Genomic DNA, 23,833 nt, shown 5'->3' with positions numbered 1-23,833 from the left:
GCTATGTGCTCTTCGTGTTTATAGCTTAGCCGCTCTAACTGCACTCTTACATTTCTTGTTACGTTCTTTTGTAAAGTTAGCATGCTGACGATCGCTCAGCCTTCTTAGCTCTTTTTATATGCATTTTTATATTGGAATTAAGCCACATAGGGCTTTTATTGGCTTTTAACTTTTTTTCCCATTGGGATGCACTGGCTAATACCGTGTGTGTGTTTTTTTTTTATTTATTTTTTTATATATGGTCTTAAAGCATACCCATTTCTCCTCCATGTTTTGTTCCTAAGATTTTATCCCAATTTATATCTTCTAACAAGGATTTTCGTTTAGGGAAGTTGGTTCTTTTGAAATTGAATGTCTTTGTATTCCCTTTGTTTCCTATTAGTGTGATTTATACTGAAACTAATTGACCTGCAATCACTCTTTCCTATATTGCACTGTATTTCCACATCCGTGTATTGTTGGTAAGCAGCAGGTCTAGTAACGCTTTATTTCTAGTTGGTGCATCTACCATCTCACCCATGAAATTGTCCTGCAGGACATTTTGGAACTGGCGTGCCTTGGATAAATGCTCGGTTCCTTCCACCCAGTCTGTCTGGATTATTAAATTCTCCCATTATGAGAACACTTCCCATTCTTGCCACTAATCCAAATTGTGATAGGAGGTCTGCCTCCTCCCTCTGGTTATGGGGCCTATAGCGTACTTCCAGTATTAATTTCCCCTTGGTTTCATCCCTTTGCAGCTCTACCCATAAGGATTCCACTTCCTCCCTTGCTCCCTTAATGATATCATCGCTCACATTCACTTGTACATCATTTTTGATATACAGGCATACCTCTCCCCTTTGTTACCCTCTCTATCCATGCAATCTAGGGAATACCCTTGAATAGTTGCCAGCCAATCGTGAGAGCTGCTGAAACAAGTCTCTGAAATTCCTACAAAATCCAAATCCTCCTTGTACAACAGTATCTCTAGTTCTTCCATCTTGTCCACCAGGCTCCTGGCATTGATGAACATGCCACGTAGTTCAGACTGGTCGCATATTGTCTGCTTATTTGGGTGTTCTGAGGTTGCAAATAGGACTTGTTACTATAATTACCTTGGGTTTAGGTGCTTTAGGCAACCTGCCACTAATGCCCCCAATACTAGCCTCTGGCATATGTTCCGCACTGACCATCTCTACCTCTGGACCCTCTCTCCCCCGTCACCTAGTTTAAAAGCCCCTTTAACTTTTCAGTTATCTTCACTCCCAGCCAGGTCTTCTTCAGCCCCTCCTAGTAATCTGTCCACCCCCAGCACCTGGTAGACATATAGTTCAGCGCTTCTGTCACAAAGACCTGATTGCCCTCTGTCCTAAGAATTGAGTCTCCTACCACCAGAATCTGTCTTTAGTTTTGCTTTAATCCCACCCTCACTGGCGGAGTTCTTCCCCCGACAGCTAGGGGCAGTCGCTCAGCTCCAGCAGTGCTGGTCCCTGACTGGTTTCACCTATGTAACTCAACGGGGCGTACTTATTGTGGTTATCCAGCCCAGGACCGGCCTCCCAGACTCTTTCCTTTCTATCCTTCCTGACTGTCACATCTACTCTGGTGCCTGCACCCATTTATCTCTACCCACCTCTGTGCTGGCCCCTGCCAGCACCTGCCTGGTATGATCCCAAATCTCCTTCAGTATGGAGGAATTTCTTAGTGTTGACAATTGCTTCCCTGGATTCACAACCTGGGCTTCCAAGGAAACCATGAGCTTACAATTTTGCACAGCAGCAGTATTCGCCCTCTATCAGAAGAACGCATACATGTCACAAGATGTACAGAGTCGTATCTCCACACCCACCAGGCATCGTACCCACTAATTTGATGGGGCTTGAGGATTATACCCTGTCCAAATTAACTAACTAGCTTCCTGACACTAATACTCAACAATACACAAGAAATCACAGCCCACACGCACTCGGTTGTCAATTTGCTGGGTAAATAGAAGAGGAGAGGCGGCCATGGTTCAGTTTGCTGCCTGGGTCCAATCCTTGTTCCTGCCCAGCAAGGCCAGCCCTATGTATTGGCTGTACACACCTTTCAGTTGGTGCTTATGTACATGAACCTATATAAGCCACAAATATGGAATTTCCTGAATGTACTTCTGTGTTTTGCAGCCATCTAAAACCGAATTAAACGTATCTTTTTAGATTGCAGCTTACCAATTCGAAAATGTGACGGCTGCATTCATGTTCTTTTTTTTTTTTTTTTTTTTTTTTTTTATCTGGTGATCAGGCCACCTGGTGATCTATTTTTTTTCAAAAGAGCAAGTTCTCTAACAGATTGAATGTAGAGACACTGACAGGGGTTCTTACACTGGTCAGCTTTTATTTATGTAAAACCTTTATCCCAAAAGGGAGGAAGAAACTATTTGCTTTAACTGCTAATAAAGTGTTAACTGGATTTTGGCTTTTATTTGCTAGTGTATCTAAATCTGCTAGTACATGTAACACTGTCTTCTCCCCCCCCCCCCCCCCCCCCCGATTTTAATAATGCTGTTGTCCAAATGTGCCCCTGTACTCCTACTTCCAGATCACTTACAGCATGTGTTGCTGGCCAGATCACCAGGTTAAAAAAAAACGAATGTAGCCACTATATCTAATCAGTGGTAAACAAAATAATAAAAAATCTTTATATTCCAGCTTAATACTGCTTTAAGATTTCTGCTCTGTTTAAAGTGGTTGTAAACCCTTACAACACACTTTTGACCTACAGGTAAGCCTAGATAAAGGCTTACCTGTAGGTCCAAGAAATATCTCCTGAACCTACACGGTTTAGGAGATATTTGCCAAAAGACAGGCACCGTCAACAGCAAATATGCCACGCGTGACTTCGCCGAATGACAGCAGCGGAGCGGCGAGACCCACGAGAAGATGGATGCGCCGGACTACAGGGGACAGCGGTGACTTCGCTGGCTCCTGTGTCAGGTAAGTGACACATAATGGACTACTATGCGATGCATAGTAGTCCATTATGCTTTACCTTTGCAGGGAATGAAAGGGGAAGTAAACCCTGTCTTTAGGTAAATATCTCCTAAACCATATAGGTTTAGGAGATATTTCTTGGACCTACGGGTAAGCCTTAATCTAGGCTTACCTGTAGGTCAAAGTGGTTTGTAAGGGTTTACAACCACTTTAAATGCATGATCTGTGTTTTTGGGAGATGGAGGGGGAACATTTTTTATTTTTTTGATTTGTACTCCTTTTTCTTGCTAACTCTATACCAAACACCAGTACCTAGAGCTTCAGTTTACTATGAGTTAAAAGCTGTCCTTAAAATGTTGCTAAAGATCTGTTTTGTTTACACTCTAAACAACATGAACCTTGTAGCAATGTACTTGACAATCAGATTGTTCTGTATAATACATTGAGATGAGTGTAGGTGACGTTTTGTTTGCTTTGGGTTGCAACATTTTTTGCATGAATAAATAAAAATCCAGGCAGATCTAAGATGGCTGACATTATCTTCATGTTCATTAAAGGATTTGGGGGTGTGTTTGTGATATTATAATAAAAAAACAAAAACCCAAAAAAACAGAAGCATGATTCCATGTTTGTGGTTTTTGTGGTGTTTTTTTTTTTTTTTTTTTCCCAGCTTTCTTTTAATCCTCTGTAGAGCAGGGCTCAGACTAGAGGGAGGAGGATGGCTGGGAGTCAGTTGGGTTGCATAGAACATTTGCTTTCAGTCTCGCACTGGGAGCTTGGTGGACGGGAGGAGTACGTGGAATACTGATCAGTGTAGTGATTCTCCATTGGCTAGGGCTAGAGGTGGTTCGATGACCCAAGTTGTATTGCAAATAGGAAAAGGTGGGGGCACCTGCAGAAAGATGTCTAGCTTGTGCATTTGAACCTCCATTCTTGGAAACCAGAATTACAAACCTAGTTGGTTCACATTTTAGTGTTTTTGCTTGGAATCCCATTTTTAGTATCTGTATCTAAAGAGACCCTGTCTTGAAGGGGGGAAAAAAAAAGCCAGACTTCAAGTATAAAGTTTGGGCACCTAGAGGTGGACATGCCTGTAGCATCTTCTTGTACCCCCATGTTTACGGCCAATCCCAAGCTTTTCTGATGGACATCAAAGGAAATATTGGGAAGAACCCATAGGAGTTCTGGGAGGGAGGCGGTGATAAGGGTAAGCTGCAGTCTCTCCTAAAATACTTTATTGGGTATCAAATATATATAGACCATTCAAATATACAAACTACACAAGAGTTGAAAGTAGGACAACGTAAATGCCAGTGGGCCCTACGTGTTTTTTTTTCCCAATATTTCCTTTGCTAGTTTATTTGTGTTTAGGATTGCTGAGTTGATGATGGTTCTGATAAAGGTGTAAGAACATGCAGGGCAGTTTATGTATGGGGCTGTGTAGCTGCAGACTGATCAGGGTGCCCATGCTGACCCGTGCCTACAATGGGCATCAGAACTGGACCATGTTATGGTGAAAGAAGGTGGCCTGGTCTGACGAATCGCGTTTACTTTACATCGTGTGTGTGTCACTTACCTGGGGAAGAGATGGCACCAGGATGAACTATTGCAGGCTTAGTCAACCTGGGGCCCTCCAGCTGTTGCAGAACTAAAGGTCCTATCGTGCCTCTGGGACTAACTGCCAGCTTTGCAATGCCTCATGGGAAATGTAGTTCCACAACAGGTATAGGGCCCCAGGTTGCCTACTCCTGAACTATGGTAAGAAAAGGTGGCGGAGGCAGATACCACAGCATACCTTCAGAGGTCTAGTGGGGCCCAGTCTTTTAGATCAGGGCTGTTTTGGTGGGGAAAGGGGGACTTGTATTAGTATTAGGTGGGTGGTCATAATGTAATAGCTGGTGTTGCACAGCCAGCCAGTGTAGAGGTGTGGGAGTTTGGAGGGTGTGTGGGTTGTGATTTTGTTTGGCATTCGCAGTAAATTCTGTTACACTAAAAAAAAAAATGCAGAGATTCCAATGCACTATAACCCTAACCCACTCATTTCTGGTGATGGCTGTATGTGTAAGTGGCGCTGAAGCGACCACCAGCTTGGAACCCTGAATAGCCTGAGGAGAGATGTCACCAGCACACTAAGATCTCCAAAATGGGTCTTTAATCAGCGATCAATTTATATATATATATATATATTGTGGTGAATCTCCAATCCTGGGACCGGGTTTTGGGACCAGCCAGCAGTCTGGCTGGATGATTGCACAGGTGGGTCTTGGGCTTAAAACAAAGCCAACACCATGGTTCTGGGCTTCACCCTCCCGAGGAGTCCAGGCGTGTAAGGGAGAAGAAGTGTGCATGTCTGCACAGGTCGGTCTGTCAGAGTAGACAGAGGGTCCAAGCTTGTGGACTGAAAGAGAAGCTGTTAAAGAGTGCTGAGGTACTGGGTGTACAGGAACTCTGTTAAAGAGCCAAGAGGGCTGCAGCAGAAGTCTGAGCAGCAGTGCTGCTAAAGAGAGCCAGGTGGCTTGGTATTTTTGGTTCTACATACATTTCTGCTGTGGAAAGCTGAAACCCCTGTGTGGGCAACTATTTTGTTATCTGACTTTTCTTTCCTTAATAAAAGTGGGCCTACAAGCCCTTAAACGACATCTGGTGTGGATCCAGCTCACTGGTAAGCTCTACCTTTAAGCTAAAATAACCCCCAAATATTACAAGATATATATATATATATATATATATATATATATATATTCTTCGTTTTTTTGAAAAAAACAAGTGCCAAGCACAAATGCAGATTATACCGATAAATCACTATCACAACTTACAATTGTATTTTACACCCGTTAATCTTGCCCCCCCCCCCCCAAAAAAGAAAAAAAGAAGAAAAAAAAACCGAGAACCAAGAACCACCCCTCGCCTCTCCCTTCTATTCCTCTCCCTCTCCACCCCCATTACCCTCGAGCCTTTCGAGATATACCTCATTCAGAAAAATTCTCCATTGTTGCCATTTCCTTTGAGATTTTTGCCCTGTTTCCTCCAATTTCTGTATAGACTCCTCTATTACCCTTATGTATTCTACTTTCCGCACCCATTCTGGTATTGTCGGGACCTGGACAGTTTTCCAGCGACGTGGAATCAAAGATTTAGCTGCGTTCAACAGATCTGGAGTCAATGTGCTTCTATATTGTGTGATCCCTTTCTCTGTATCGTGGAACAGACATTCCCATGGGGATTTTCCCATCCTTTCCCCTGTCGCTAAAAATATAATTTCTATTATTTTCTCCCAGAAAGGGACGATTTTGGGACAATCCCACCATATGTGTTTAAAAGTCCTTGGTGCATTACATTCCCTCCAACAATAAACACGGGTTTCTTCTCCAAACCTCTGTACTCTTTGAGGGGTCAAGTACCACCTCGCTAACAACTTGAAAGACATTTCAACCGTTTGAACGTCCCTTGGGAGTGAGTGGGTCATTTTCATTATTTTTCCCCTATGGTCTTCATTTCTTAGTGGACCAATCTCCTCCTCCCATTAACCCAAATAAGCTGGAAACCCGGAGTCTGCCTCTTGCCTTAATATTTTGTAAATTTTAGAAACCCTTTTCTCCTAAACACTGTGCTTCTTTAAATAATTTCTCTAGTGGTCTAAGTGTCTTTCCTCTCAACAGCTGTGGTAGCCCTTGAGTAAAATGTGCAATTTGCGTGTATCTCCATCTATCTAATGGCTATTGTCCCCATTCTTGTGTAATTTCCCTAAAGGTGCTAATACTGTTTCCTTTCATCACTTCCGCTAATGTTATTTCCTCTCTTTGCCCACCTACTAAAATATAAATGCTCCTCTTTCCCTGGAAGAAAATAATTTGTATCTAAAAGTGACATTAAAGGGGAGTTATAGTGCCAGTTGTGCCTCTTATTAATTTTATCCCAAATTTTTAAGGTGTGCCTTGTTAAAGTACTTGTGCTAGTCCCTAAATCCCTATAATAGGGAGGTATCCATATCCTCTTTACTAATTCCGTGCTACTTGGTGTACCTTCCAACTTTACCCAACTCTTCTCTTGCTTATTGTGACTCCAATCAGCTATCCTTGAAATCACTATTGCTTCGTAGTATTTTTTAAGGTCTGGCAATGCTACACCTCCTCTGTCTTTCTCCTTCACTAGGACGTTGTAGGCTATACGTGAATTTTTACGTGCCCATATGAACGCTGTTATCATAGATTTTAACTTTCTAAGATAGCTTGGGGGTAAGGGAACTGGGATCATTTGAAACGTGTAGATTGCCAATGGCAATATGAATATTTTTATTGCATTTATCCTCCCCATCCACGTGAGTGCTTTGTATCTCATTTTATTTATATCGTCTTTAATTTTATTCAGCAAGGGTAGGTAATTAGCCCCATATAAATTGGATATTTGTGCCGTCAGTTTAATGCCCAAGTAGGACAGTTCTCCTTTGCACCACTTAAATGGGAGGTGGGTGGCCAATGCTGTCTGTTCTTCCTCTGTTAAATTCAAGTTTAAGATCTCCGACTTGGACATATTTATTTTGAAGTTGGACAATCGCCCGTACTGCTCAAACTCTTTTTAGGAGGGATGGAATTGTTGTTCTTGGGTTGACTATATCTCTCTATCTCTCTCTATCTCTCTGGACATCGTCTGCAAATGCAGAAATTTTATATTCCCTCTCGCCCACCCGAATGCCCCTGACATCCCGGTTCCTCCGAATTGCCACCAGGAGTGGTTCCAAGGCAATCACGAACAGAATCAGCGAGAGGGGGCATCCCTGCCTCGTCCCATTGAACAGCTCCAGGGGGCGAGACAGGGAACCGTTCACTCGGATTCTAGCTGTCGGTTGTGAATATAGCGATTTAAGCCATCTCATCATCTTCTCTCCTAGTCCCATATATTTTAACGTCTCGTATATAAACTCCCAATCAACTCTATTGAAGGCCTTTTCGGCATCAACCGATAACAGTACTGTGGGGATCTCACTCCTAGCAACTTCTTGGATCAAAACTATGGACTTCAGAGAATTATCCCTCCCCTCTCGCCCCTGGACAAACCCTACCTGATCTGGGTGGATCCATCTCGCGAGAAGGTTTTTTAATCTGTCTGCTATTAATTTCGCAAAAATCTTTATATCTTTATATCCGTATTTAATAGAGAGATCGGACGGTAACTCTCTAGAGCTGTTGGGTCCTTTTTCCTCTTTTAGAATCAGTGCTATATGGGCACAGAGGGCCTCATCCCAAAACGTCTCCTCTACTCCTACTGCATTGAAATATTCGCAGAGTTTCGGCGCTAAATATCTCTGGAATTTTTTGTAATACAAAATAGAGTATCCGTCAGGGCCTGGACTACTATTATTATTCTCTCCACTTCCTCTATTGTTATGGGGGCCTCTAAAGCCTCCATCTCCTCCTTCTCCTTCTCCCCTCTTGGGAATTCCAAGCTCCGCAGATAATCTTCTATTACACTTTTTTTCCTTTGTCACCCCCTTTCTCCCCTATATTAAACAGCTCACTATAGTAGGCGTGAAAGTTCTCTGCAATTTCTGGGGTGGCGAACGGTTTCTCCCCCCCCCCCCCCTGTCCCTGATCATTGGAATGTAGGTCCTAGTTTTATATTCTTTCACTCTTTTTGACATCCATTTACCAGACCTGTTTCCCCATTGGTATCTTTCTTTATTTATTTTGTGGAATGCTGACTCCCTTTCTTGTTCTAGGGTTTCTTCCAGTTCTCTTTTTCTCTATTAACTCCTGTCTTTCACGTACCCCCATTGGTCTAGTTTTCTGCTCTAATTCATTAATCTCCTTGTATAGTTGGACTTTTTGTTTCTCCCTCTCCTTCTTCTTCTTTTTTCCAGATCCAATCCCGATCAGGAGCCCTCCTATTACTGCCTTGTGTGTTTCCCACAGGGTGGCTCTAGAAATATCTGGTGTGTCGTTTAACTCGAAAAAGCACGACAGTTCCTGTTCAATCTTACCAATGACTTACTGAACCTGTATTAGTGAATCATTTCGTTTCCATGTTCTCTCTGTTCCCCTTTCTCCCTGCACCTCGAGCTGTACTACTACTGGGGCATGATCTGATAGGGTGATTGGTTTTATTTCTGCTTTTTTAAGATTTGTCACTAGTTGGTGCTCTACCAAAATATAGTCCAATCTTGCAAAGGAGTTATGGGGGGCTGAGAAGTGAGTATAATCCCTCTCTTTTTAAATGGCAGATTCTCCATGCATCTAGTAACTGCATATTAGCCAAAGTTTTCCTTAAAGCTCTGTATCTGTGCTCTGACGCCCGGGTGCAATCCCCCGAGTTGTCCAGTTTGGGGTTTAGGGTCCAATTCAAATCTCCTGCTATAATCAGTTTTCCTACTCTAAATCCCTCCAGCTTTCCTAGAACCTTCTTTAGAAATGTATCCGGGTTTCTATTGGCGGCATATACGTTCACTATTGTACATTTCATATCAAACAATTTACCCTTTAAAAATAAATACCTACCTTCCGGGTCAGCCAAACGCTCCTCTATTTCAAATCTGGTTGATCTGTCAAACCCCGTGGCCACACCTCTTGAGTGGGCTGATGGCGTGTCCCCATAAAACCAAAGTGGGAATTGAAATGTCAATTTTGACATGGATACATTAGTAATGTGTGTCTCTTGGAGACATACTACACTCCCTCCCAGAAATTTAAGTTCTTTGTTTATTTTATACTTTTTTTTTTTTTTTTCCTTTCGTGTTTAATCCCCTTACATTATACGATATTACATTAATTACCACCATCAATTGCTATTACCCAGAATCGGAGCTTCACGTAGGCTGACCCGGAGGTAAGTACCTTTTGGGGGTTGAGAGGGAGAGAGAGAGAGGGAGAGAGAGAGGGAGAGGGGGGGGGAGAGAGAGGGGGAGGGAGAGAGAGAGAGGGAGGGAGAGACACAAAACCCCCCCCCCCCCCATAACCCAAGCCCTCCAACCCTTTCCCACCCCTACTCCGCAACAATACCCCTAAAAAGATTGGTCGGAGTCCCCCCTTATCTTTGTTGCCCATATGGGTTGGACACCTATCTCGTTGGTGTCCTCTCCTCCCCATATTTACCCGGGGGCTCACACCGGTGACTCTCCGAGGATATATAGTGAAACCTCACTATCACTTCTCTAGGGGACTCCTCCCTTGCTGCCATCCGCCTTGTGATCCTGTGGACTCTATCTTTAGGGTATCAGTAAGCTCTCTTTCCAGTAACGGATTAAATATCTACTGTACTTTACGCCCAAGTTCCCCACTACTATATTTCTCTGGGAGTCCTTTAATGCGAACGTTCTTCCTTCTGCCTCGGTTTTCTTGGTCCTCTAATTTATACTGGAGGTTTCTATTCGCTGTCTGCAGAAATGAAATTTGTTCTGTTATCTCATTCAGCCTTGGCTCCTGGTTGTCTAATCTTTCCTCTAGCTCCTCCACCCTCCCAAGGACTAAGCCTATATCTGCCCTTACTCCTGCTATTTCCACTTTTAAGGACTCCTCCATTTTGGCAAACATCTCTGCTAGCATATCCTTTATTAACCACTTGCTTACTGGGCACTTAAACCCCCCTCAGTCCCAGACCAATTTTCAGCTTTCAGCGCTGATGCACTTTGAATGACAATTGCGCGGGCATACAACACTGTACCCAAATGACATTTTTATCATTTTTTTCCCACAAATAGAGCTTTCTTTTGGTGGTATTTAGTTACAGCTCGGAGTTTTATTTTTTGCTAAACAAACAAAAAAATATGCAAAAAAAAAAAAAAAAAATCATGTTTTAATCGTTTGTTATAAAATTTTGCAAACGGGTCATTTTTCTCCTTCATTGAAGTGCGCTGATTAGGCGGCACTGATGGGCTGCATTGGTGGGCACTGATGGGCTGCATTGGTGGGCACTGATGGGCTGCATTGGTGGGCACTGATGGGCTGCATTGGTGGGCACTGGTGGGCTGCATTGGTGGGCACTGCATTGGTGGGCACTGGTGGGCTGCATTGGTGGGCATTGGTGGGCTGCATTGGTGGGCACTGATAGGTGGGACTGATGGGCGGCACTGATGGGCGGCACTGATGGGCGGCACTGGGGTGCAGCACCTTTGAGGCAGATTGTGGGCACTGACGGGGGGCACTTACTTTTATTCAGGATGGCACTGCAGGGGGCAGGTGGGCACTGGCAGGGGGTAGGTGCTCGCTTGCATTGCTGGCCGTGATCGGGACTGATGTCCCGATCACGGCCGCCGGTGATCGGCTTTTTTTTTTTCTCCTCGCGCTGTCAGCGCGAGGAGGAATACTAGCCGATTACCGGCTCCGTTATATCACATGATCAGCTGTCATTGGCTGACAGCTGATCACGTGATAAGGGGTCGGGATCGACCCCTTGCACGGATCGGTGATCAGGCGAGTCTCATGGACTCACCGATCACAGAGCGCGCCGCGCACGCCCCTCAGGGCGCGCGCAGGCTGCTCGTACACGGGACGACGTCAATAGACGTGGTCCCGGAAAAGGAGATCCGCGCTGTAGCCGTCAATTGACTATAGCGCGGATCTCAAGTGGTTAAGGGGGCTTCCTCCCCCTGAGGTATAAGTTGCACCATCCCTTCCCCTCTATTGTCCTCTTCTGCCGCTCTTATCTCTTCCCTTTCCTGATGGGGGGTATAAGGCTGCTGTGGGTGGGGGCATTTACTTCCTTCAAACCGCCCATCTTGGCTCCGTTTACCTTTCCCCCTTTACTTTCTTCTAGTATCTTCTGCCCATTAAGTCCTAATCTCCACGTTGTTCCGGACTTGGGGCTGCTTGGACCATCCTCTGTTATACTGGAGTTGCTTGCCATATACCGCTGAATACCCCCTGGGCTGGGTACCGGCGGCATATTTTTACCTGATTTTAGCTTTCCCTCTCATTCTTCCCTTTTGGATTACCCAATTCTTTTCTACTTCTTATCCCCCCCGTCTCACCCTCTGTCTCCTCCTAACTATCCTATCTTTCCCATCGAAGCCCACCACTTCTCACTTCCTCACTCCAACCTCTCTCTCCCCTTTTTAGTCTGAGGCGCTCGGGGGGGGGGGTATCAGGTCGACAGTAAAGGAGACGGAGGTAAAGGTGCACCCCTCAGTCGACCTGGTAACCCAAAGAGTCCTTCTCCGTTAACCGGACCTCCCTCCTTCCTAGTGTTATCCTCTCTCGTAGCGGCAGCAGATAGGGTTACAGCCGGGGATGCGCAAAGCTTGGGGGCAACCAGTGCTCTGGTCAGTATCTACCAAGATCAAGCCACCCACATCTCTACCTCCCTCTCCAAGGCCCCAAGCCCTCCGACTTCAGTGTACCCCACAAGTCCTTCAAGCAATACCTAAACGTAAGAAGGCAAGATATATATGCAAAAAAGAAGCAACTATAAGTGATGACAATTATCCACAATATCTTAGTCCGTTTTGTCTATCTACTTGGATGTACGGAGGCAAGCTGTATATACAAAATATATATGGAAACTTTAAGACTATAAGTGATGACAGTTGTCTGCAATGTCTTTGTCCGTTTGTCTGTCTCCTGTCACGGGGGTGACCTTTATCTTCCTCCTTCCTTAAGAGCGACGCTTCTCCATCTGTTACCACAGTGGCTACTATGACCTCTCTATTTCAGATCTACTGCCCTCCTTCAGGGCACACTCAGGGAGGTAAAAGTCTGGCTTCAAATACTGCAAAATGAAGCTGGAGATGTAATGTTGGTAGGAGGCTATTTGCCGGCCCCTGTTTATGCTGATTAATACTCTTCAAACTTTGGTCCTTTAACGTTCCCTACAATGAGGTCAAACTTTGGGGTGCCCGTTTGCTTTTGAAGAGTAGGTGTTGGTATGGGCTGCCTCCGAAGCTCCACTTAGCCACTCCAGAGGCACGGTAGTCCTGAATATATCGATGTCTCTATTAATGCCCCTTGCCTGAGACCCTCCAGACCAGAGTTTGTGTGGAACAGGGTTTTAGCTGGCTGTAGCAGACCCCCCGTCCGTCCGTCTCACAGGGTTCCCTCCACAGCTCCTCCGGACAGACCCCCCCCCCCCCCCCCGCCGCCCCGGGTTACACCGACACAGTAGCAGATTTGTCACTTAAATAGGAGGGTCGGGGGAGCCATCTGGGGTGTTCTGGGGCTAGGGCTCCTTAAGTTTACCCAGCTACTTTCTCCGTACAGGTGGCCCTCATAGTGGGCGGCAAGCCAAAGCGTAAACAGCGGTGTTATTATAGTGCATTCAAGTACCTCTCATGCAACACGGTTTACTGATCATGTGGCTCCCACACTGCTGCAAGTCCTCTCACCAACCAGATCTCCGCCATCCCCACACCAACTCACATTTTGCTGAGTGAAGCCTCCAAAACCGGGGATTAGCAGCTTCGAGCGGCGGGTCCCATCCCTCTCTCACCTGGGATGAGTGTCTCTCTCCTAGCTGTGTACGGAGGCCCGGCTTGTTACTCTTCTCTCAATAGTTGGATTAAGCAGCCCTTCGGCTTAATAGCGCCTGATTTCCACCGTTCTTTGCATACAGGATGCGCAGCTCCCCCTCGCCTACGCCCTCGGGATGGCGAACAGTCAAGGCATCAGGAGAGCTCCCACCCTCAGCTCCGGCGCTGCTTGTCCCCCCGTACCGAGCAGCCTGCGGGGAGGACAGCACGGGCGGTGGTCAGCTCTCCTCTGCAGGGTCCTTCGGCAGGGCTTAACGTGGGTGGCCATTCCATTCTCCGCTCGTCATGCACGGCATGTCAGGGGAAGGAGCTCTGCTTCGCGGGGGTTCCGGGGGGCGGGGAGGCAAGAGGACGTCCAGAGCGTGCCTACCTCATGGTGCTCCGCCCCCCAACCTCATCAGCGATCAACTTGTTCCAGCATATAGCAAAATTTTGGGCTGCCGATTTTTAAGGGTTTTGACCTATTTTGGAGATCTTGGTTTGCTGGTGGCGTCGCCTTCTATATAAAATACAATTTTGCAATTATGCCTTTAAAGAAGCTCATGTACCTCTTGAGCTTCAAGTGACACAATACTCGGGGCCAGTTCAAGCTGCTGCGTGGTGCAAGATCGCATGCGATTAGCATTGCAGTGGAAATCACATGCGATGTCCGTGCAATGCGAATTTCAGCCATACAGATAGTATGGCTGAAATCACATTTGGCTTGGATGCTCACAGGACCCTTTTTCGATCCACTCCAGAATCGGATCACATGGGTATTTCACACTCATGTGATCTGCTTCATGTCCGAACTGTCAGTTCACAGTACAATATGCGTGCTGAAATGGGGGTAAAAAAGAAACTGAAATCTCACATGGTCCTAAGTATTCAGACCCTTTGCTCAGTATTTCGTAGAAGCACCCTTTTGATCTAATACAGCCATGAGTCTTTTTGGGAAAGTTTTTCACACCTGGCTTTGGGGATCCTCTGCCATTCTTCCTTGCCGATCCTCTCCTCTCCTCTCTAGTTCTGTCAGGATGGATGGTAAACGTTGGTGGACAACCATTTTTAGGTCTGTCCAGAGATGCTCAGTTGGGTTTAAGTCAGGGCTTGAATGGCTGGGCCATTCAAAAACGGTCACGGAGTTGTTGTGAAGCCACTCCTTCGTTATATTAGCTGTATGCTTAGGGTTATTGTCTTGTTGGAAGGTAAACCTTTGGCCCAGTCTGAGGTCCTGAGCACTCTGGAGAAGGTTTTCATCCAGGATATCCCTGTACTTGGCCGCATACATCTTTCCCTCAATTGCCTGTCCCTGCAGCTGAAAAACGAGCACAGCATGATGCTGCCATCACCATGCTTCACTGTTGGGACTGTATTGAACAGGTGATAAGCAGTGCTTGGTTTTCTCCACACATGCCGCTTGGCATTATGGCCAAAAAGTTCTATCTTGGTCTCCTCAGACCAGAGAATCTTATTTCTCACAATCTTGGATTCCTTCAGGTGTGTTTTATTTAGTTTTTTGCAAACTCCATGCAGGCTTTCATGTGTCTTGCACTGAGGAAAAGCTTCCATTGGGCCACTCTGCCATAAAGCCCCGACTGGTGGAGGGCTGCAGTGATGGTTGACTTTCTACAACTTTCTCCCGACTGCATCTCTGGAGCTCAGCCACAGTGATCTTTGGGTTCTTCTTTACCTCTCTCACCAAGGCTCTTCTCCCCTGATGGCTGTTTGGCCGGATGGCCAGCTCTAGGAAGGATTATGGTCATCCCAAATGCCTTCCATTTAAGGATTATGGAGGCCACTGTGTTCTTGGGAACCTTAAGTGCAGCAGATATTATTATTATTATTATTATTATTATTATTATTATTATTATTATTATTATTTTTTTTTTTTGTAACCTTGGCCAGATCTGTGCCTTGCCACAATTCTGTCCCTGAGCTCTTCAGGCAGTTCCTTGTGACCTCATAATTCTCATTTGCTCTGACATCCACTGTGAGCTGTAAGGTCTTGTATAGGCAGGTGTGGCTTTCCTAATCAAGTTCAATCAGTATAATCAAACACTGCTTAACTCAAATGAAGGTGTAGAAGCCTCTCAAGGATGATCAGAAGAAATGGACAGCACCAGTTGCATAAAAGGGTCTGAATACTTAGAACCATGTGATATTTCAGTTTTCTTTTTTGAATAAATCTGTAAAAATGTCAATTCTGTGTTTTTCTGTCAATATGGGGTGCTTTGTACCTTTAATGAGGGGAAAATAACTTAAAAGATTTTAAGTTTTTAAAATGGCTGCAATATAATGGGTGAAAAATGTCAAGGGGGGTCTAAATACTTTCTGCTCCCACTGTACTTTTCTCAGACGAGTGCTTAAGTTTGTGTGTGTATAATATAAATACATACATACATACATGTGAAAGTATTCGGCCCCCTTGAACTTTTCAACCTTTTGACACATTTCAGGCTTCAAACATAAAGATATAAAATTTTAATTTTTTGTGAAGAATCACCAACAAGTGGGACACAATTGTGAAGTGGAACGAAATCTATTGGATTTTTGAAACTTTTTTTTTTAACTAATAAAAAAATGAAAAGTGGGGAGTGCAAAATTATTTGGCCCCCTTGCGTTAATACTTTGTAGAGACACCTTTTGCTGTGATTACAGCTGCAAGTCGCTTGGGGTATGTCTCTCAGTTTTGCACATGGAGAGACTGAAATTCTTGCCCATTCTTCCTTGCAAAATGGCTCGAGCTCAGTGAGGTTGGATGGAGAGCGTTTGTGAACAGCAGTTTTCAGCTCTTACCACAGATTCTTGATTGGATTCAGGTCTGGACTTTGACTTGGCCATTCTAACACCTGGATACGTTTATTTGTGAACCATTCCTTTGTAGATTTTGCTGTATGTTAAATCTCCGTCCTAGTTTCAGGTCTTTTGCAGACTCCAACAGGTTTTCATCCAGAATGGTCCTGTATTTGGCTGCATCCATCTTCCCCCTCAATTTTAACCATCTTCCCTGTCCCCGCTGAAGAAAAGCAGGCCCAAACCATGATGCTGCCACCACCATGTTTGACAGTGGGGATGGTGTGTTGAGGGTGATGAGCTGTGTTGCTTTTACGCCAAACATATCGTTTTGCATTGTGGGCAAAAAGTTTGCTTTTGGTTTCATCTGACCAGAGCACCTTCTTCCACATGTTTGGTGTGTCTCCCAGGTGGCTTGTGGCAAACTTTAGAAGAGACGTTTTATGGATATCTTTGAGAAATGGCTTTCTTCTTGCCACTCTTCCATAAAGGCCAGATTTGTGCAGTGTACGACTGATTGTTGTCCTATGGACAGACTCTCCCACCTCAGCTGTAGTTCATCCAGAGTGATCATGGGCCTCTTGGCTGCATCTCTGATCAGTCTTCTCCTTGTCTGAGCTGAAAGTTTAGAGGGACGGCCAGGTCTTGGTAGATTTGCAGTGGTCTGATACTCCCATTTCAAAATGATCGCTTGCACAGTGCTGCTTGGGAAATCTTTTTGTATCCAAATCCGGCTTTAAACTTCTCCACAACAGTATTACGGACCTGCCTGGTGTGTTCCTTGGTCTTCATGATGCTCTCTGCACTTTCAACAGAACCCTGAGACTAGCACAGAGCAGGTGCATTTATACAGAGACTTGATTACACACAGGTGGATTTTATTTATCACCATCAGTCATTTAGGACAACATTGGATCATTCAGAGATCCTCGCTGAACTTCTGGAGTGAGTTTGCTGCACTGAAAGTAAAGGGGCCGAATAATTTTGCACGCACCACTTTACAGTTTTTTATTTGCTAAAAAAGTTTAAAATATCCAATAGATTTCGTTCCACTTCACAATTGTGTCCCACTTGTTGGTGATTCTTCACAAAAAATTTAAATTTTATATCTTTACGTTTGAAGCCTGAAATGTGGCAAAAGGTTGAAAAGCTCAAGGGGGCCGAATACTCTTGCAAGGCACTGTATGTGTGTGTGTGTGTGTGTGTGTGTGTATATGTGTGTATGTGTATGTATGGATATAGATATATTTTAGTCAAACCTTCAAATTATTTCATACTATTTTTTTATGCCTACATTTTTTGTTACACTAGTTTATACACTATATGACAGCACATGTATCGGACTTCAATCTGCAAACACTGCCGGCTGTATTTGCTTTCCAGGTTATGAAATACTCATGACTTTGTTCCTGTTTTTGGCAAATCTGCTGATCTTTCATTGAATTTGATTGCTTCTATTTTTGGGGTTTTGTTTTTCCTTGAAGAGGCATAACGTCCTGTTCTTTCCTTTTCTAAGGTTGTACGGCTGGCTCATTTATATTAACTGTTTACTGTGTCAGTAAAGCTCGCTGCAGGCTCTCTGGGTATTTTTTTTTTTTTTTTTTTTATACTAAAGTACATCTGATTAGTGAATCCCGGGGTTTGCCTTGGCTGATCTGATTCTGTTTAGCTTCAAGCCACTGACCTGGAACAAACCTACAGCCAAATGATGTAAGCCCTAATTGATTGACGTTGCTGTGTATCAGTTATTTTAACAAAAAACAAATGCACAGGGAAAAACTAAAACAAAACCAAACGCACAATGTTTGTCAGTTTACATGCAATCTAGCAACTGCTGCATGCCCTGATGGTTACAACAGCCAAAAATGGGTAAAGCGCATCAGCGCAGCCACTTCTAGTCTTTATTGTGAGAGCAACATGGGTTTTGGTCCCCCCCCCCCCAGCATGACCTGCGTTTTTCATCCTTTTTGATGCTAGCATTAGTAAATGAGTAGGAGGGTATATTCACTTATCTTAAACTATATTTGTGTTTTAAGTTGGTACTTGGCCTAGGCCAAAATGTCATAATCACTTATTTATTTTTTTTCACCTGGAGGAGAGGTTTTCTCAGCTACACCCTCCTGCCTGAATGCCTAAACCAAAGGCAGATGGATTCCAGTAAGTAAATGCTCCATGAATCATCACAGCATGGAGATGTGGATGTATAGATAATTTTTTGTTTTGAATATTAAAAATTTGCATTTTAAAGTTTGTGGTGCTCAGATACAGCTTGATTCTTCTATTTGTTTAGCAAACTCAGTTCTACCACTTGTATCTACAGACAAGACATCGAATAAGGCTTACCTGTAGGTACTGTGAGTATCTCCCAGACTTGCACCCTTTAGGAGATAATCAGAGTGCATGCAGCCGGTGACATTACCGGCACATGCACTCTGAAGGTCTTGCATACAAAGCGGTGCGCCCCCTCTCCTGCCCCGGCCCCCAAAAACTGTTACCGCTTCAGGGTACATTGTTGCCCTATTCCTGGGGAGGGGTTGTTAAATGCATGGATCACCAGTGATTGTGTGCCACTTTTTTGGGGGATAGGGGGTGGGCGGTTGACGTGTGTGTGTGTGTGTGTGTGTGTTTGGTTAAAATGCCATTCTCCACCAATGGTGGGATTGTATGGTGCTGTTTTATCTTGGGGGGTTGACCAGGCCATCAGCTATTGCACCTCACAGTGCTGTTTTGTCCCCCAGGGAACCTTCTTCCCCTTGTACTGGCTTCAGTAGGGAGGCCAAGTGCACTTTAACTGCCTCTATGCCAAAAAAGTGGCGAAAAAATTAGATCCCAGGGTGTCTACTTTTCAAAATTGGGTAATTTTGCGGGTATTTTGTCCTAACCTTAATTGATGGGGGGGGTTTTTTTTTTTTTTTTTTGCTCTTCAAACAAATACATATCCAATGCCACCAAATGGAAGCTGTCTCTTTTCTTTAAGGCTTGGTTCACACTTATGCGATGCAGGAACACTGCGAATCCACTACAGGTTTCCTCATCGCACCCAACTCACACGGCGGTTCACACTACCATATGCGAACTCCTGGTTAATACATTGTTAATGACAGTTTGGACATGAAACTGATTGCATGGGTGTGTGAACACCCATGCGATCCGGTTCTGGTGTGGACCAAAAAAAAGTCCTGTGCGAGTTTGGTCCAAATGTGATGCAATATCAACCATACTAATCTGGTTAAATCACATTGCATGCCATCTCGCAGAGCCCACTGGCATTAACTGGCACGTAAAGTATTTGGGTAGAGGAGTGTATGATGGAGTAAATAGTCAAACTTTTATCACAGCACTGAAAAGCCTATATGGTCTGGGAATGAAGGGGGTGTTAACATGCTATTATTGCGGTGGTTAAGGAAACGCTAAGCTGGCCATACGCCTGAAGAATTGCATAGGAAAACGTTCACCACTTTGATTTTCAAATTGTTAGTCGGGTCAAACTTTTTTTTTTTATATGTAATTCTACCAGTGTATGTGGTTGGCTTTAGATTCTAAAGGTTGTATATACCTTAGAATTCAAAGTAAGTCTTCTTTTTATTTTTTTATTTATTTTTTTTGTGGGTAGGGGCGAAAACTGCCTCAAACTTATGAGCTTCTTTCCAGGCTTTGCTTTCTGTACAGTAGAATGTATTGTAAAACTTGTCCTTGGCAGCTGATTGTACCTGGTTTTTCTGGCTTTTTTCGGATAAACTCTGATTGCTATGTAGTGTTATGTACAGTAATGCGTTTGTCTTGTGTGACTCAGCAGGAGCTCCCCACCCAACAGAACAGAAGCAGAAGACTTTATCGGATGGCCTTGCTGCATTGCTCCTTTGGTTTTTTGGGTTAAAAAAATAAAAATAAAAACTTGCAGTTGAACGCGAAAGTCAATTAAAACAAGTTTCCTTCTTTTTCTTTTTTTTTTTTCGCTCCTTCTCCTTTATTTTATTTTATTTTATTTTATTTTATTTTTTTTTGTTTCTCTCCCCCCCCCCCCCCATTGTGGTGATTTCACTTTCTTTCCCATAGCCACTAAAAGTTTTATGGTAGTGACAACTGCCTAATTTGGGATTTTCTTTCACACTTGAGGATAAGTCATCGGGTGAATCTCTAGTGGGGGCACAAGCGGCAAAAAAAGATTCTCCACTAATCAAAACTATTTTGACTCTTGCTTGGAAAGGCTTTCAAATACCCTTTTTTCTTTTAAAAATGCTGCTTTCCTGGTCACCCTCTCCCATGCTCTATGCTAGCAAAGCTGAGTAACAGCCACAGTCCTCTGTGGTGGCATAGCTGAGTAATAGCCACACCCCTCAGTACAAGGGTCCTCATTGGCGTATTGAACAGAAGGGGTATGTCGACTCTGGTCTATTGCTGAGTACTAATTAGAGCACTTTGTCATACAAAATCTCTTCCCAGTGTTTCCAAGGCTTATATACCAGCTCTCTGGAAGAAAGGTGACCCCCCCCCCTCCTCTTCCTCCTTACCGTATAGCAGGTCTTTGATTTGCCGGGGTCAGAGTGATAATGGACATGCTGCTACTCAAATATTAATCTACTTGGTTCTCAATCTATATTACTATGGCTCCTTCTGGAGCCTCCAATCTAAAGGAGTTTGGTTACACTAAGGCTCCATTCACACCAGATGCAGTGAGACTGTGCTGGGTGGTTATACCAGCGCAGTCCCACCACATGGCCAGGTCTCTTGTGTACCCGATTTTTCACCAATTCACACCCCTGCATTTCGGTGGTGTGTGGGCACAGTGTGCTGAAAGAGTAGTGCATGCACTGCCTTTCGGCAGCCAATTGAACTTTATGAAATGTCTGTTTTTTAATTTCAATAAAGTTTGTTTTGAAAAAAGTGCAGTACAGAGTGATTCCCACCTGACTGCACACCAGCCACTACGTTATGAAGCAGCGGCTGGTGTAAAAGGACCCTAACAGTTAATTGACTGGACACGAGGTGTGGGCTGAAGTGTTGCGGATGATTGGGGCGAATGAGCTGCCAACCTGGCCAATCTACCCTCTGTTTTTCGTCCCCTTTTTTAAGCTTAACCCTTCCCATTTTCCTTAGCTTACAGTACATTACCCTTTTATCAAAGCGCTACCACTATATCCCATTATGGGGCCCAAATACGTAACTATATTCTCTTAGCTATAGGCCACCATTCCTATGGCAAATGCCTCAATAGTTAATGTGGTTATGCTGTATGTTACCAACAACTTCTTTTTTATTTTATTTTTTTTCTATTCCTGTTATTACCTCTTTTGTAATCACCAATTGATAGTTTCATGGTGATCAGTGCAGCATTATGATGATTGATCTTATGTAATGTTTGTATTGTGCTGTGATATAATCAACAGTTTATCAAGGCTTCCACTAATTAAAAATCAATGAAATGTCTGACCTCCAGGGTAGCAGCTCTTGCATCTTGATATACTTGTTTTTAGTTTGTACCTTTTTAGGCTAGTAGCCTCCACTCTATGGTGAGCACTGGGGCATACCAGTTTGTAGACTTGGAGATGTGCTCTAGCTTTGACCTTTTTTGCTGCATGTCTCAAACACCCATCACCAGGATAACTGAAGATATATAGTGGCAAAAAAGAGAGCAACATGATTTTCTGGCTGTTCTGGAAGAAAACCTTCTCTAGGGTTGTCTTTCTGGTTTGTTTTCCAATTGTTCCTGGTGTCAATACTTTGACATGCTGACTTGGAAGAAGGAATACCAATCAGGGATTTCAGAAGTGTTAATCCTATGTACTTGGAGTCAGTGATTTAAATAGTTGGGGAACCATTGTGTAAGTCTGGAATGGTGGCTACTATACTTTTTGCTGTAGCATCCTTTAGAGCCTATGTCGAGGTTAAATAAAAGCTTGACTCCAATAAATTATTTATCCTATAGTATCTCAGTTTCTAAACTGTGGGCCGAATTTTCTTGCCTTTTTTATCTGGGCCAATGGGGCACCATGTCCTCCTCCTCCCATACCCCCCCCCCCTTTTTTTTTTTTTTTTTTTTTTGCTGCCACTGTTCCACTGGCTACAGTCCGGCTCTCCTAAAGTCCTGAAGAACCATAAAAGTACCCTCTTGCTTAGGTTTGGGGACCAATAGTTGGGAAAAGTAACATAATGCACCTTGTATCCAAGTTCTTGCTAGCTAGAGATCAGGTAGGATAATGGAGCACAATACACATTCCAGGTGTTCTTGGAAGCAGAAGTTGGCCTGTGATATTTAAATACATTTAACTATATGGATTTATATTTATTGTTGGTATTATTATGGCTCCTTAAATGATTCTTTTTGTTTTGCAGCATCGATACCCCAGTTTACAAACTCTCCCACAATGATTGTAATGGTTGGGCTCCCTGCACGTGGAAAGACTTACATTTCAAAAAAACTCACTCGCTACCTCAACTGGATTGGAACTCCAACCAAAGGTAAGTGTCCTCTTGAGGGCCCCTGCTTGTAATGTCAGTTCTGCTTTTGGCACTGCTGAGTAACAGACGCACTCATCCATACTCTGTGCTGGCATAGCAGAGTAAAAGCCATGCACTGTGCTAATGGCTTCTCAATGGCTACACTCCTTGGTATAGGGGGCCCTCACTCTGGCTTGCATTGCAAAGAAGGGAAGGGCTTTAACTCGGTACACACAGCGCTTGTGGTCTAGAACAGAATATAAAAAAAATTGTGAAAATGGTGCTAATCTGTGCCCTTATCAACAGCATCTTGCTCCTCCTTTGCTCTTATCTCCCCCACATACATGTAGGCCATGTTACTGTGTTTTTAAAAAGCAAAAAGAAAAAACCCTAGTAGCATACCCCCTTTGTATCTGGACGGACAGATTCTAGAAGTGTACCCCCCCATAATGTTTGAACAGGGCAGAGTGGCCTCTGGGGGTTCAATTTTAGAATGTGGCCCATCCTGCGTTAAAGCACATGGGCCACATGGGGCCCCCCCCCCCCCCCCTGGACAGGCTAAACATGGCCTGCATGTATGACGAGGAATGGAAGCAACTATTTAAGGACACGTTCCCTTTTTTATAATCAAAAAAAATTCACTTTTGTTTTGCACGTAAAAAAAAAAAAAAAAAAAAAAAAAAAAAACATTTTTGTTCTTTGGAGCCTGTAAAGCATTGCACCAAGGATCAGCAGATTGCTGGTGGTGCCATGCAGGTCTCCTGCAGATCTGTGTACCCATTCTTCCTGTATAAGGGCAAGCGGATACACTGACAGGAAGAATTAATTACCATGGGGTGGCAAAGAAGGGGAGAGGAGAGAACTGCAGCATTGGACGTTTTCGAAAATGGAATTTTTGAAGATGACGTAACCCTTAAGGACACTCTTAAAGGGCTGTCAGCAGCAGGGGTTAAATGCAGAGGAGTGATATGAAGCGTAGCATACTAAAGTGTGTGTGTGGTGTGTTTGTAAAAAAACATTTTTTTTTTTTTTTTTTGCAGTGGCATTTTGGCTGCTGTAAATTATCGGTTGAAAATTGGGTTTTCAGAGTTTGTGTGGTAATTTTTTTTTTTTTTTTTTTCCTCTGGTAATTTTTATTACCCTTTATGCATGTTGTTATATAAAAAAAATTACAGAAGAAAAAAATCTTGTTGCCTATACATACAGATATGAA

At 43.9% G+C, this 23,833-nt stretch overlaps 1 protein-coding gene across 2 annotated transcripts in view; it reads left to right on the top strand.

Moving 5' to 3' along the window:
* PFKFB1 (6-phosphofructo-2-kinase/fructose-2,6-biphosphatase 1) overlaps positions 1-23,833 on the top strand; it is an 81,455-nt gene that overhangs the window by 6,384 nt on the left and 51,238 nt on the right. For both annotated transcript variants that reach the window (XM_077479504.1, XM_077479496.1), the window contains exon 2: positions 22,516-22,641. In XM_077479504.1, coding sequence (XP_077335630.1) covers positions 22,516-22,641 — 126 coding nt within the window. The remainder of the gene's footprint in view (positions 1-22,515; positions 22,642-23,833) is intronic.

Source organism: Lithobates pipiens, unplaced genomic scaffold (assembly GCF_037356315.1).
Source record: "Lithobates pipiens isolate NorthernLeopardFrog02 unplaced genomic scaffold, aLitPip1_a1.2 Scaffold_1, whole genome shotgun sequence".
NCBI classification, from domain to species: domain Eukaryota; kingdom Metazoa; phylum Chordata; class Amphibia; order Anura; family Ranidae; genus Lithobates; species Lithobates pipiens.
The sequence above is the reverse complement of the archived record's forward strand: the minus strand, read 5'-3'. Positions and strand labels throughout refer to the sequence as shown.